The sequence below is a fragment of the Erpetoichthys calabaricus genome, chromosome 10 (assembly GCF_900747795.2).
Source record: "Erpetoichthys calabaricus chromosome 10, fErpCal1.3, whole genome shotgun sequence".
Classification (NCBI taxonomy): domain Eukaryota; kingdom Metazoa; phylum Chordata; class Cladistia; order Polypteriformes; family Polypteridae; genus Erpetoichthys; species Erpetoichthys calabaricus.
In genome coordinates this window covers 138,848,183-138,864,875 of record NC_041403.2, presented here as the reverse complement: position 1 = coordinate 138,864,875, position 16,693 = coordinate 138,848,183, and the positions used below count along the sequence as shown (strand labels likewise).

General features: G+C 37.7%; 1 protein-coding gene across 1 annotated transcript in view; it reads right to left on the bottom strand.

The window, feature by feature from the left end:
• The window catches only part of actr5 (actin related protein 5), a 74,510-nt gene that overhangs the window by 38,426 nt on the left and 19,391 nt on the right, over positions 1-16,693 (bottom strand). The window contains exons 2-6 of the mRNA XM_051933273.1: positions 15,988-16,226; positions 15,470-15,639; positions 15,075-15,292; positions 8,939-9,121; positions 326-433 (exon numbers count right to left, since the gene is read on the bottom strand). Of these exons, the coding sequence (XP_051789233.1) occupies positions 326-433; positions 8,939-9,121; positions 15,075-15,292; positions 15,470-15,639; positions 15,988-16,226 (918 nt within the window). The remainder of the gene's footprint in view (positions 1-325; positions 434-8,938; positions 9,122-15,074; positions 15,293-15,469; positions 15,640-15,987; positions 16,227-16,693) is intronic.

Sequence of the window (16,693 nt, the reverse complement as noted above, 5' to 3'; positions counted from 1 at the left end):
CTAAAGCAAAATACAGGTTGCCTCTTTTAATTCATCATTGTAGGCATAAAATCCATTCTTATATTAGATACTTAAAAATAAATGCAATTTTTCCTTCTTTAATGGTGCCTAAAAGATTGGGAGCCATATAAAACACAGCTGGTTTATTGATCTTAGACAAGTTTTAGCTTTCAATGAGATGCAAACTTGTTATTCTTAAATAATCACCCAGAAGTAGCCATTGAAATGAAAAATGCTAACTAATAAAGTTTGGTGCTTTTTAGTTAATTTAGCTATTTTTTCCCCCAAAATATAAAATTGGAGCTGTCAGCATCTTCTAGCCTACCTGTGATGTGCTGATTGTCTTTTCCGTCTCCATTTGGTCCACTTTGAACTCAGGATCCATGTCTGCTACACTGTCCACATCATAAAGATTAGGCTCAAGCTCAGGTGCCTGTAACAGAGATGGTGTATAACATTTGTTACAGAAATCACTTTGTGGTCCAAGTTCTGGATGGTTGTCTTTTGTTGGGGAACACAAATGTAACGGGCTACTTCAGAAGCTACAGCACTGAATGATGAAGAAAATCTTCCAAAGACAAGACCCTGCATAAAATGTGAACATGTCTAGGTGAAATAAAGTAATTTTGCAAATTGTATATGAACATGTATTATACAGATACAATAACTTTATTATCCTCTTGAGGAATATACCATGCATTATGTGTCGAGGGGGAGGGGGCGGTGGGAAGCGGAAGAAAAAAAAAAAATCAATGTATGTTGGTAGTCATGTTTCATCATTGCTACCATGAATTAGGCAATTTGCACAAATGCCAGTCAAATACTGGAAGTCTAGTGCTCTCTCTCTCTCATGGTCGGATAACAGGTGATCATGTTAAAGAGAAGGAAAAAATAGAAGAAAAAGGTCTCAATTCACATGTGATTGGGTCAATCAAACCACATATAGAGGAGGCGACAAACAAAACAGCAGTGATCCGAATAACCGATGATCAAACCAGTTAATCTTACACCATGTTAATTACCGTTTTTCCTAAGCAAAATAAGGACTTATTACAATGTGCGTTATACAGATCAATCTCACTTCTAAATAATAATGTTAAGATACTCCCCAAAGCCCTAGCTGGAAGGATTGAGAAAGTGCTTCCTTCAGTAATATCATAAGACCAAACTGGATTTATTAAAGACAGACACTTACCTTCCAATCTTCGACGCCTGTTTAATGTAATATATTCACCCACAATATATTCACTCACCAGAGACGATATTATTGTTGGATGCAGAAAAAGAATTTGATATGGTTGAATGGAACTACCTCTTTACTACACTGGAGTAATTTGGGTTTGGCCCGAACATACAGTACTGTGCAAACGTTTTAGGCAGGTGTGAAAAAATGCTATAAACAAAGAACGCTTTCAGAAATATAAATAATGATGGTTTATTGTTATCAATTTACAAAATGCAAAGTGAGCGAGCAAAAGAAAAATCTAAATCAAATCAATATTTGGTGTTACTATATTTTGCCTTCAAACCAGCATCAATTCTTATAGATACACTTGCACAAAGTCAGGGATTTTGTAGGATTATAGTCAGGTGTATGATCAACCAATTATACCAAACAGGTGCTAATGATCATCAATGTCACATGTAGGTTGAAACACAGTAATTAACTGAAACAGAAACAGCTGTGTAGGAGGCTTAAAACTGGGTGAGGAACAGCCAAACTCTGCTACCAAGATGAGGTTGTGGAAGACAGTTTCATGTCATGGCAAGATTGAGTACAGCAACAAGACACAAGGTAGTTATACTGCATCAGCAAGGTCTCTCCCAGACAAAGATTTCAAAGCAGACTGGGGTTTCAAGATGTGCTGTTCAAGCTCTTTTGAAGAAGCACAAAAAAACGGGCAACGGTGAGGCAGTGATTGGCCAAGGAAACTTAGAGCAGCAAATGAAAGACACATCAAGCTTATTACCCTTCGAAATCGGAAGATGTCCAGCAGTTCCATCAGCTCTGAACTGGCAGAAACCAGTGGGACCCAGGTACACCCATCTACTGTCCGGAGAAGTCTGGCCAGAAGTGGTCTTCATGGAAGAGTTGCAGCCAAAAAGCCATACCTCTGACGTGAAAACAAGGCCAAGCGACTCAAGTATGCACGAAAACATAGGAACTGTGGTGCAGAAAAATGGCAGCAGGTGCTCTGGACTGATGAGTCAAAATTTGAAATATTTGGCTGTAGCAGAAGGCAGTTTGTTCGTCGAAGGGCTGGAGAGCGGTACAATAATGAGTGTCTGCAGGCAACAGTGAAGCATGGTGAAGGTTCCTTGAACGTTTGGGGCTGCATTTCTGCAAATGGAGTTGGAGATTTGGTCAGGATTAATGGTGTTCTCAATGCTGAGAAATGCAGGCAGATATGTATCCATCATGCAATACCATCAGGGAGGCGTATAATTGGCCCCAAATTTATTCTGCAGCAGGACAACGACCCCAAACATACAGCCAAAGTCATTAAGAACTATCTTCAGCGTAAAGAAGAACAAGAAGTCCTGGAAGTGATGGTATGGCCCCCACAGAGCCCTGATCTCAACATCATCAACTGTGTCTGGGATTACATGAAGAGACAGAAGAATGTGAGGAAGCCTACATCCACAAAAGATCTGTGGTTAGTTCTCCAAGATGTTTGGAACAACCTACCAGAAAAATTCCTTCAAAAACTGTGTGCAAGTGTACCTAGAAGAATTGATGCTGTTTTGAAGGCAAAGGGTGGTCACACCATATTGATTTGATTTAGATTTCTCTTTTGTTCATTCACTGCATTTTGTTGATTGATGAAAATAAATAATTAACACTTCCATTTTTGAAAGCATTCTTTGTTTATAGCATTTTTTCTGACCTGCCTAAAACTTTTGCACAGTACTGAATGTGCATGGATCAAACTACCGTATACCAGTCCAGAAGCTTCAGTTTGTATTAACAACATTAATTCAGACTACTTCAAACTAGAATGTGGTATTAGACAAGGATGACCCATGTCACCACTGCTTTTTGCAATTGCCATTGAGCCACTGGCAGTTCAATTTCGAAATGCTTATGAGATAAAGGGGATTATCAGAGAAGGACTTGAACAGAAAATGTCACTATATGGAGATGATATGATACTGTATATATCAGATCTTTTAAGAAGTTAGACTCAATCATAAGCTAATTTATTTGGAATTCAAAACATCAACGTTAACTGAAATAGATGAACATACACAGGCTTGGTCCGTAATAGAAATAAAATCCTGCAGCACTTCTTTATATTCCTTGCTTTGTACTCCAGTACACACAAGTTCTCGCCAATACACTAACAGCCCAATTGTGCTTCATTCACTCAGAATATGGAACCAATGTAGGAAGTATTTCAAGATAGAGAAGCTTTTATCTGTGGCACCTCTGCACGATAACCACCTTTTTCTACCATCTCAAACGTACGCAGCTTTTACTGTCTGGAAAACATTTGGGATTAAATCACTTAGAGATCTGTACATAGACAACATCTTCGCATCCTATGAACAATTACACTCCAAATTTAACTTTCCAGCAACACATTTCTTTTACTACCTCAAATTTTGATAAACAAAACCTGCCTAATTTTCCTCAAAACTCCCCCTTGCTTGTATGGAATGTTATTTGCTTTTAATAAATAAAATACTTAAAAAAAAACAAAACTGCAAGACTGACACGTGTGGAGGCAACATAACTTTGATACCACACAGTAAATGCTAATCAAACATCCAAAATGGACATGACAAACTAATATTTACAGGTCTAAAGGTTGTGTTCCTGTAGTAGACAGAGCAGCAGAACTTGCCATCTTTTGCAGAGTCACCTAGATGAAATATGGCTTTTCTATATGATGCAAAGCAGCACATCATTTTCATGTATTCACCTAGGTATCGGATAAAGTAAATTCTGCTCACAGAGCTGTGTTTGGTAAACATACCACTTCATTACTGTGAATGTTGCAATGCACAAACGAAGCTTATCGTGACCCCCCCCCCCCCCCCCCACGATGAATTTTCCAGAAAAAATTTGTTTCTGCCCAATGAAAACAGTCAAAGATATGCCAATGAGGTGTTTGTTGTTTTGATGTCATTTTCTCAAAAGTTGTTTGTGTGAAACACAACTGAACTAAGCAGAGATTGAAACAAAGTAATTTAACATCTCCTGATCTAACACAAAGAAAACAGACTATGGGTGTGAAAACACCTAAAGACTAACTGCTGTTGCAGTGTGCATGTTGGACCTGGTGAAGGTTAACAAAAGTTGTGTACTAACTTAAAATTTCTCATAAGCATGTCCAACTATATTATTACAGTCTAGTGTCTACAGCATCAGCATAACAAAATAAGTAACACAAATATCTGACAAAAGGAAGCTGTAAATTAATATAAAATTCCTGATAGCTTGAAAGACTGCTAAAATAAGAAAAAAATACTAGCCCTACCAAATTTCTCCTAGGCCTCTGTTCACACCAACTATCATGGCTGGAGTTTTCATGTAGACAACAATCAGCATAATGGATGTTATGGTGCAAACCTGAAGCACTACACTATCATGAAGTATGTGTATATAGATTTTCAACACATTGTCTTTCAGCTAAAAGGTTAACTAAAAAGATTACACTATGCAAGCTTTCTAGGCAATTTAGGCCCCTTCTTGAGGCAAGATGTTGCCTGAAGAAGCGGCCTGAGTTGCCTCGAAAGCTTGCATACTGTAATCTTTTTAGTTAGCCAATAAAAGGTGTAATTTTGCTTGACTTCTCACTACATTCATAATGGCTAAAAAGGTATAACATCCTAGTACTACAGCTAAAAGACTGAAAAACGCACATAACAAGGATATAAAATCAAAATGGAAAAAAATAAAGCGCAGCCTCCTAGTGACACGTATTTGTAGTATTACCAGCGAGCCAATCCAAGGACAAATCTACAGCATGTTGTTTTCAGCTGTGGTAGCAGTAAGTTCTACTCTCTCCAAACGCATTTGTTCAAGGTTGGCACAATATTACAGTTTCAACATGTGCACCACCAATTGCCCTGAGTTGACCTGAGCGTTGTCATTGATTCACACTGTATATTTATTTCACTTTGCACGTTTGTTCTTTTTTCTCTCCTTCAGGCTATTACATTTCTTCCTTGGTATATTATGAAGAAATTCAACAATGAGGCTAAATGTCATAATTACTGTCAGACATATTGATGGTATAAAATGAAAGCCCACTTGTCTTAATGCTCAGTGAAATAATAATCAAAATTTCTTCTATTAAAGTATTGGAAGATGCAATGGCACAATTGAGAAGATATTATATCTGAAGAGAGGGACTAAAGTGAAGAAAACAGCAGGTCTTATTTTAAAGTGGCTCACAAAAATAAATGATTTTTAATCATCAAGTTCTTCCCTCTGTGAACCCTGAATACAATGAGGACTGATTGAGGTCATTTACTGTATGTCTGGTAGAATGCCTAGAGGGGGCTGGGCGGTCTTGTGGCCTCGGAACCCTTGCAGATATTTTTTTTTTGTTTGTTTTTTCTGTTCCCCCCATGGTCATCGGACCTTACTTTTATTCTATGTTAATTAGTGTTCCCTAATTTTATTTTCTTAGCTATTTTGCCTTTTTTTCTCTTTCTTCATTATGTAAAGCACTTTGAGCTACATCATTTGTATGAAAATGTGCTATATAAATAAATGTTGTTGTTGTACTATGACATATTTTGGGAAAATGATATGAATTAAGAATGACGTGTAGCTGCACAATAAAACAAACAAAGCTAAAATTTACTAACAATAACTTGGAATAAAATAGATAATTTTCAAGGCATTTTAATATTAGATGTACGAGTGTAAATAGCATTGTCCACATCCTTATTAACAATATGAAAATTTATAAATAAATTAAAAAAAAAAATTAAAGCACCAGGTTAAGTGTTTACTCCTTGAGACAAGCTTTTAATAAAAGCATCAAACCCCACCTAAGACTATTGCCTTTCTGACATTTACAGACATGGACAAATGGGCTGGTAGTCCATCCATCCATCCATTATCCAACCCGCTGAATCCGAACACAGGGTCACGGGGGTCTGCTGGAGCCAATCCCAGCCAACACAAGGCACAAGGCAGGAACCAATCCTGGGCAGGGTGCCAGGGTTGGTAGTCCTTCATGAAAAATAAGAACCCACAATTGTGTAGCAAACTGCTCCAGCTGTGTCAAGTTTGAAGGGTGCCTTCTCTAGAGTAAATGCTTCAGTTGTTTCCATAGATGTTTGATGGGATTTAAATCAAGGCTCATAAAAGGCCACTTCAGAATAATCCAATGTTTTTTCTTAGCCATTCTTGGGTACTTTGGGTCAATATCCTGTTGGAGGATCCATGACATGCGACTGAGCATTGGACAGTACATTTCATTCCATAATGTCTTCATAGTTTTAGGATATTATTGTTCCCTGCAAAGACTCAAGGCACACTGTGACAGACACAGCAAAGCAGCCCCAAAACATAGCCGAGCCTCCCCCATGTTTCAAAGTAGGTATGGTGTTAATCATTAGTAAGTATGCTTGTCTTTCTGTGGACATAAAGCAGTTATGACATGCCAAAAAACTCCAGTTCTTGTCTCATATGTCTAATATGACTTTTGTATATAGACTTTGTGTGTCTGGTTGGTGAATTTTAGCTAAGGGAAAAAAAAAATCACTTTCATCAATTTCTGGTTAGTTTATATGATACAAACTGAAAGGAAATAATGAAAAACATGCTCAAAATGAAGTGGAAATTAAGGGGAAGCACACTTAAGACTGTAGCAATAAAGCAATTCTTTTCACACAGTCTCAAAGGAATCTGGAAAAAACTACCAAGTCAGATAGAATCCTTAAAGCTTTCAGAAAGCAATTGAATGAGATACTGGAACAACTTTACTGCTAGCTAACCAAATAAGTTTCCACTATAGTGTCACTGGGAGTTGGCACAAATTCTAACAGAAAGAAAAACAGGGATAGCTGAAACAATGCCATTAGTTACCAAGATAACATTTCCTAACTATACTTTACCCAATTCAGTGATTAAAGGGGTGGGAAACTATGCTGACAGCGTTAGGCAAAATGATATGCCACTACTCCACCACAGGGCACACTCATAGATGACATCCATACTCTCACTTACATGGGGCCAATTCAGAATCACCAATTATCATTACACACATATTTGAAATTTGGTAAAACTGGAGCACCTGGAGAATACCCCAGATAGACACAGAAGGAACATGCCACACAGGCTTTTTATAAGAGGGAATATCCTGTGACTGAGGGAAGCAGAAGCCACGCTTTCCTCTGTGACCCTTTTGGTGCATTTTTTCTTATAGAAAATAAATGTCTATGTATGAGCAAAAGTTAAACATAACTTTTATTCCCAGGGATCTGGAGCCTAAACCAGCAGCAAGAGGTTTAAGGCAGGAATCATCTCAGGATGGGGTGCCAGTCCATCACTGGGCCTACTGAAGTGGGGCCAAATTCAGAATTATCACTCAACCTAACATATATGTCTTGGGGGATGTGTAAATAAAACTGGAATACCCAAAGAACAATCCTCAGAGGCATGAAATGTAACACAGATTGAAACCTCATAAAACTTATCATAGACATTTAAGTTTTAGGCAAAAAAATCAAAAACCTGGAGTTAAAATTAAGTGATTTCTTCTAAAACAATATTACATTTTATGTAACTTCTTGTTAGAATTACAATTTTTGTTTTAAATTTTTTTCACCTTAAAAATTATTTAGGTATGTACTGTATCAGACTAAAGTTAATATTATGCTGACACCTTTAGGGAAAAATGTATACATTTGCTACAGACACTAGGGCCATGCGATCTTGGCAAACTATATCTTATAATACACCTTGCAATAGAAGAAAAACTCAAGGATGACCTTACATGTTATATCATTGAAAATAAGTGTCTCAGGAACAAGAGTGAGGCCTGAATCATCATTAACTTATTTAAATCTGTCACACAAACTCCCTTTATAAATTTATGTACAGCTGTATCAAAGATTGTGTGGCATATGCAACCCTAGACATCAGTTTCATGATGGACATGAAATTATTTTACAAGCATTGCCTTCCAGCTCGCATGAAAACCTAAGTAACTGTAACCCTGAAAATATTGGTTGTATTTAATATGCATGTTAATTACATCTTCATCTTTTGTGCTAAAAAGGGTCTTTTTTGTATAGATGTGTACTCACAAAAGCAGATACAACTGTCTCTTTTGTAAAATTAAGCCTGGAGTAGGTCTGCTGGGCTTGGTTAAAATGAGACTGGATCTGGGGTATTTTAAAATGACAGAGAGACACTTATCAAACATCATGTAATAACTTCTGACCCATATACAATGCTGGAAAAACATACAGTATTTTTGTCCTAAAAATCCACATAGTTCAAGCTCTTCAAAATTCAGCCCCTGGAAAATATACAATGCGCAGAACCTGAAACCCATCATATTAATGATTATGCTGATTTTCTTCCTGTAACTCTTGTCTTCAGAGTATTTTTCTTCCTCACTTATTTTCCACTATCACCCTTCATTTAAACAGTAAAGGACGTGCTTCACTTGACTTAAAAAATATGCACTCTAAATCTGTACTTGTAATTGATAGGCAGTCAAAACATAATGTGTATGTATGATCAATCAGGTGCTAAGCTGGTCTGTAATTATTCTTGAAAATGAAAGCCAAATATCTTTGCCTTTGTAACTGTGATAATAACACTTATGTGTACGTAACGACTTTGATATTGGACACCATTAATACTCATTCCTATAAGACATACTCTCAACACAACCGAGCTATAGTTATCAAAAAATGGCAGTGTGCAGGTATAAAAAACAGTGGAATTAAACTTTACGCTTACTTCAGATTTGTTGTCTGCAGAATCCACATCAACACTGGCCTCTGCCTGCATTATCTTGTGCCGGGTTTGCTCGACAGATAAACTCAGCTTAGTGATGTAGGAATGCAACTCTTCGGCAGAGTCCATGTTAAGTTCAACCAATGCCTTATGGAACTGGTCTACCAGACCATCCTCAAGTAGCTCCTATTAGTTAGAAAAGAGTAAACAGAAAATTTAGACTATCAATTCAAATGCAATATACATAATAGCAAATGTATTACATTGACTCTACTGACCAAACTTAACCAAACAATGAATAAATCCAGTCCTTTATCACGCTAGGCAGAGGAGGACTTTGCAATTCTGCGGGCTAAACAAAAAATTAACCTTTCCCTCATATTCACTTTGCAACTTCTGAAACAGACTTCATCTGTCCAAAGTGGAAATTCAGCTTTTACAGAACCTGAAGGAATACAGAAATATTATAACAATAATAACCCATCAAATACAACAACAAGAGTTTTAAAAAAAGTAAAAGACTTGGCTAATGATAAGGGGAGCAGTCACTGTGAGGTGAAGTGCCACTGATATGAAGGAGTCCCAGTAGCACCTTGACACACTTCTGCTAAATAATTCTTTATCTAAAAGTCCTCTATAATTTTGTGTCACAAAGAGGATGTGCAGCCTTATTCATAATGGCTATCAGTTTTGTTTTCATCCACTCATTTGCCACTACCTTTATTTTTAGCCAGGCAGAGAAGCTAATGATAAGACATTTATGGTAAATTGTTATTTAAGCAATTTTTACAAAATTATATTCTATGAACTATTAGAGTACATATGCAAGAAATATATTTCAGTTTTGGACAGATGTATTTGCTGATAATTAAGTCTGACTTAAAAATTCTTATACACATGTTTGCAATAAAAATACCAATTGGATGAAAACATACAAGTACCAATGAAAAAAATAAATTGTTTGAAAACTTCAGTGACAATGAAAATAATCTTTAGACATTGAATGAATTAACTATAATTAACTTGGGGTTACAGCCAAAAATCCATATCATGGTATAATAAAAAGTTTTAATGGTTTCACTAGATAGCTGTGTAATTATTGGTATATACTTGATGGACTTAAATGTAATTTTGACTAACTTTGCAGATATTGGGCACCTCTTATTTGCTGAAATGTTTATAACACTGCTACTCAAACAGATCAATAGCAGGTATTTACATTTCTCAAACTGGTAAAAGATCATTTTTTTCTTACTCAATTACTCATGCTGCAGCAGCTGCTGCTGCCAAGCAAACACAGCACAAGACACAGATTCTTTGTGTTCTACCTTCCTGTTTACATCAAGTTACCATCCAGAGTGAACCACACTCTGTAAAATTCTTAAAAGTGGTCGGCTTACCTATTGTACACAGGTAATAAACAAGTACAAATCCTGTTTGCTGCAGGACAAGGGCTATGGCAGGGTAAGATGTCTGAATGTGACCATACAGTGCATCCGGAAAGTATTCACAGCGCATCACTTTTTGTTATGTTACAGCCTTATTCCAAAATGGATTAAATTAATTCTTTCCTCAGAATTCTACACACAACACCCCATAATGACAATGTGAAAAAAGTTTACTTGAGGTATTTGCAAATTTATTAAAAATAAACTGAGAAAGCACATGTACTTAAGTATTCACAGCCTTTGCCATGAAGCTCAATATTGAGCTCAGGTGCATCCTGTTTCCCCTGATCATCCTTGAGATGTTTCTGCAGCTTAACTGGAGTCCACCTGTGGTAAATTCAGTTGATTGGACATGATTTGGAAAGGCACACATCTGTCTATATAAGGTCCCACAGTTGACAGTTCATGTCAGAGCACAAACCAAGCATGAAGTCAAAGGAATTGTCTGTAGACCTCCGAGACAGGATTGTCTCGAGGCACAAATCTGGGGAAGGTTACAGAAAAAATTCTGCTGCTTTGAAGGTCCCAATGAGCACAGTGGCCTTCATCATCCGTAAGTGGAAGAAGTTCGAAACCACCAGGACTCTTCCTAGAGCTGGCCGGCCATCTAAACTTAGCGATCGGGGGAGAAGGGCCTTAGTCAGGGAGGTGACCAAGAACCTGATGGTCACCCTGTCAGAGCTCCTGAGGTCCTCTATGGAGAGAGGAGAACCTTCCAGAAGGACAACCATCTCTGCAGCAATCCACCAATCAGGCCTGTATGGTAGAGTGGCCAGACGGAAGCCACTCCTTAGTAAAAGGCACATGGCAGCACGCCTGGAGTTTGCCAAAAGGCACCTGAAGGACTCTCAGACCATGAGAAAGAAAATTCTCTGGTCTGATGAGACAAAGATTGAACTCTTTGGTGTGAATGCCAGGCATCACATTTGGAGGAGACCAGGCACCGCTCATCACCAGGCCAATACCATCCCTAGAGTGAAGCATGGTGGTGGCAGCATCATGCTGTGGGGATGTTTTTCAGTGGCAGGGACTGGGAGACTAGTCAGGATAAAGGGAAAGATGACTGCAGCAATGTACAGAGACATCCTGGATGAAAACCTGCTCCAGAGCGTTCTTGACCTCAGACTGGGGAGACAGTTCATCTTTCAGCAGGACAACGACCCTAAGCACACAGCCAAGATATCAAAGGAGTGGCTTCAGGACAACTCTGTGAATGTCCTTGAGTGGCCCAGAAGGAGCCCAGACTTGAATCCGATTGAACATCACTGGAGAGATCTTAAAATGGCTGTGCACCGACGCTTTCCATCCAACCTGATGGAGCTTGAGAGGTGCTGCAAAGAGGAATGGGCGAAACTGGCCAAGGATAGGTGTGCCAAGCTTGTGGCCTCATATTCAAAAAGACTTGAGGCTGTAATTGCTGCCAAAGGTGCATCGACAAAGTATTAAGCAAAGGCTGTGAATACTTATGTACATGTGATTTCTCAGTTTTTTTATTTTTAATAAATTTGCAAAAACCTCAAGTAAACTTTTTTCACGTTGTCATTATGGGGTGTTGTGTGTAGAATTCTGAGGAAAAAAATGAATTTAATCCATTTTGGAATAAGGCTGTAACATAACAAAATTTGGAAAAAGTGATGCGCTGTGAATACTTTCCGGATGCACTGTATAGGACTCGTGTTGAGGTTTTACTTTCTCTTTTACTGTTGTTATCAATTAAATTGCATTATTAATATTTAAGTATTTTTGATTGCCACTTAGCTCAGCTGACATCTTTCCATTTGGGTTACAAAGTCTTCCAGTTTCCTCTTAGTCCGCTTTTCCAGTCACTTAAACACACAGTGTAATCAAGGAGAACCAGTCTGTTACTTATCAGCTAAACGTTTCTGAATTACTTTCTTGCACATATTTCAGCCATCCATCAGTTGCTACATCAGATTACTTTTGATTATTTTATTATTTATTATTTTATTTATTATCAGATTATTTTGGAATAAGGCTCTAACATAAAATGTGGAAAAAGTGATGCACTGTGAATACTTTCCGGATGCACTGTATAGGGAAGGCATTGTATTATGGGTGCATTTATTTATTCATTCATTTTTCTAGTTATGATATTGGTTATTTATTCATCATTGACAAGATAAATACTTTCCTCTACTGTACCAGAATACAGGAGTAGATCTTGTTTAACTGTATGTTCAAGTGTGTTCACATATTTTCAAGTAATTATTAGTAGGGATGCACCGATACCACTTTTTTGGAAAACGAGTACGAGTACGAGTACTTGCATTTCAGTACTCGCCGATACTGAGTACTTGCCGATACTGAGTACTTAATAAAAACATGATTTAAATTTACAGGTAACAGCTTTAGTCATATAATTTAACAAAAAAAACAAGAAACTCTCGTCTATCCACTGGGAGGTTAGGGTAATTAGCGACACGGGGCGAATACTGCTTGTCCAAATATCCGTGGTGAAACTAAACGCAGAGGAGGCTTGCAGTAGGCTGTGGATATGTTTTTTCACGGAGTCGTGTAGTTTAGGCAGCTCCGTGTCAGTCATGTAGCGGCGGCTTGGGACATCATATCTGGGCTCCAGAACATGGAGGAGACGCAGGAATCCCACATTTTCTACCTCTGAGAGTGGCTGGTCACTCAATGCAATGTACTCGATAATTGCCTGTGTTATTTTCACAGCACGTGGATTGTCTGTGGACATTTTCTCTCGTCTTGCAAGAGTTTGCTGCAGCGTGGGTTGTGTTGGTTTAGAAGCGTGGGTAAACTCTTTGTACTCGTTGTCGTGTTGGGATTTTAGGTGCTTGATTAAATTACTTGTGTTAAATGCGCTACCTTTTGAGCCTCCTCTGGACAATTTCGCTGAGCACAATTTGCAGTCCGCCTTTGTTTTGTCGTCTTCATTCACTTTGAAATAGTTCCACACGGCTGACATGTCTCGCCTCGCCTTCTCCCCGCTCTGAGCTGCAGCCGGGGCCTGGGGGCGGGCACTCGGCGCCTGTGATTAACCCCTTACACGCCGCTCAAACATAGACATTTCTCAGACCGTGGTATCGGTCCCCGGTATCGGGGGACTTTTAACGAGTACGAGTACTTTAGAAAATGTGGTATCGAGGCCGATACCAGATACCCGTTTCGGTATCGGTGCATCCCTAATTATTAGTATACTGGTAGATTTTGTTTTTCTGAAATGCACAATGGAACAATAATTTATACTAAAATGATCAGTATATCGTCAATATCTACTATTAACTAATATACATATTAAAATCAATAAACAAATATTTAATAATTAACCTTTATATGTTTATTGTGAAGTATACTATAATCACTTGGTATTTGAAATATATATTTCTTATGAATCAGATGTTTTCTATGATAACAAAAACATGTCACATTATGGAAATTTGCAAGAATATGTCACTTTCACAGTTATAAGAGAAAGGCACAATAACTCCATTTAAGCATATAACTAAGTGATTCAATTAGAAAAATAATAATACAGCCCTACTGCTGAAACACAAAAAGGTTGTGGTATAAAACGAAAATAAAGAGATAATTAATTTACCATAGTCATAACACACAAAACCATATTTGTGTTCCTTAAAAAAGATGGAAACTATAGCTAGAAACATACAGACTGTGTAAAGTATGAAAACAATTCTAACTGACAGTTGCATGGTTTTTAGAAGAAGCAAATCATGTCACAATGGTTATACTTTTTTCAAAACAAAATAGGTTATGCACAACAGGAAAGACTATCACTCAGTCTACCTAGAGACCACTTCACAGGCATAAGACAGAAGTTTGAAAAGTTTTTAGAATTCAACTTATTGGCCTTGTCTCCTGACAGTAATTTGATAAAATTAGCATCAGTTCTCTCTGTGAACTTTTAGGACAATAAAAGCGCATGAGGGATGAGCACAAAGTCTGCACACCTCTAAACATACTAGTTTCCCAGCAGTACTTGCATGTATGCAATTTGTTTGATTAGAACAATCTGCATTGCCTACTGAACATTTCATTGTAGGTGTGGAATGTGGTGAGCATCTATCAACTTACACAAACTGCCTGCTGAACAATGCAAAGGCTGCACATTTGAAATCGTATCACATGCAGCTGAGACTTCCATTCTACATTTGGAATTTGAAGCAGACCATATCAATTGTTTATCGATAACTTAAACCTATCCAAGTATCTTACCTAATAAAATGTCTGTAGTACTAGGGTGTTGCACCGTGTTAGCCATTATGAATGTAGTGAGAAGTCAAGCAAAATGACCCCTTTTATTGGCTAACTAAAAAGATTACAATAGGCAAGCTTCCAAAGCAACTCAGGCCCCTTCTTCAGACAAGATGTAATTAAGATTACAAGATTACATCTTGTCTGAAGAAAGAGCCTGAGTTGCCTCGAAAGCTTGCATATTGTAATCTTTTTAGTCAGCCAATAAAAGGCATTATTTTGCTTGACTTCTCACTAATAAAATGTGAAATAGTTCAAGAAATTGGTGAAAAATAAGACAGAACTGCAATAATAATAAAAAAAAATGATATGCAACTTGATCTTTTACTGTATTGGGTTGTTATGGTATTAACTAGGTGCCTTAAATACGAACTTAATATGAACTACATTAACATTCTTTTATAATGCTTCTTTAGCCGAGTTGCTATTGATACCTGTACAAAGAGCAGCCTGTCCAGTTTCTCCTGGTCTAATTGTAATTTTTCCTCCCGGCGCCGAGCGTTTAATTCCTGCAAACGACGCAGCTGCTGTGACCGCCTTTCCTGCCGCTCTTCTGCACTCAAAGTGCTTCCTAACAGTTTCTGTGAAAATGGCAACTGCATTCTGTGGACTTCCTTTTCATAAAAATCTGGTTTTCTCCACTTTTCCATCTCTGAAGGATAAAAATAGGGCTTTAGGATTTGAAAGAGCAATTTAAGATGGAAAAAATGTGTTTATCTAATTCAAGGCAGACATACGGTACACCATAAATGTGATAGTGCAACAACATAATCTGTATAGGGTTATTGTTATCAGGAGGCAACAACCTGGAAGACACGTTAAGTCTTACCATCGTGATAGTCATGTGCTACATAGCAATGCCCATGCAGTATCTCTTCTGCACGACTGAGGGTGATGGCTGCCAGATGCACTGGATACTTCAGCTGTAATAATCTTTGCAGGTAAGATGCGGCATGGCTTCCTCCAAGGTTAATACGTTTGCAGTTTCTGCTGTCCAGCCTAAATGAAAAGTGACAGGTAAGATGAATCATGCCTTGATCACATGATAAACTAAATTCAACAGATTTTCCTGTAAGAATTTACTTACGAGTCTACAATAAAAACAACATTTCATTAATTAACTTGTAAACCACAGATAACCTTTTAAGTCATAAAGTAAAAAAAAAAAGTTAAATTAACAAATAATATGACTTAGTGTTTGTAAGTGCTTGTGAATGCAGCCTTCTTCCTCAATTGAAAACAGAAAAATATTTTGTGCTCTTCTTTAGAAGCTTCACTGTTTTTGTAAAGAATGTGTCAAAGACTTCAACGTGGTCCCACACACAACAAATGCTGGGCACAACTTACCTTCCTTCTAAAACTGGTAAGATGTGCGTACAGTGATAACCAGAGGAGATGATTAATCCATTGGAGGGGACACTGACTCCCCCCTTGTAGTTATTGTGATTGAAACTATACATAGCATCAATTCCATAGGATACTTTGGGTATTTGGTAGCACTCAAACAAAAGCTCAGACATCATCTGCCTGCAGTGCAAAGGATTGCAAGGTGCCTCTGTCATCACAATAGGATGCTCCACACTTCCCTGAAAAAGAAAACAGACAGTAAATGAAAACATTAAACAGGACAAGTTTTTTTTTTTTTTTAATTCCTTTGTTCCATCTAACTAGTCCACACTGCACACAGTATACAAATACCTCTTGAATCAGTTCTCAAAATCAATCCTAGGGATCTGATGTGGATGCAGGTTTTTGTTCCAACCACTTTCACAATGAGCGAGTCACTTTACCTCATTTAATTAGCAGGACTTTTTTCCCCCCACTTCTCTTACTCCGGATTCAAAAAAGCAAATCCATGTGATTTTTTTTTTTTACTTTTATAAGACAACTAAGTGTTTTACCCACACTTGCCCAGAAAATGTCCTAAGACAATGGAAGTTGATTATAGTGCAGTTAATTGTACTGTATATGTCAGGAGTATTTCCTATTTGACTTTTATTATTGCTTTTACACAACAACATATTAGTCAAATTTGGGGAGTAATTAGAGTGCC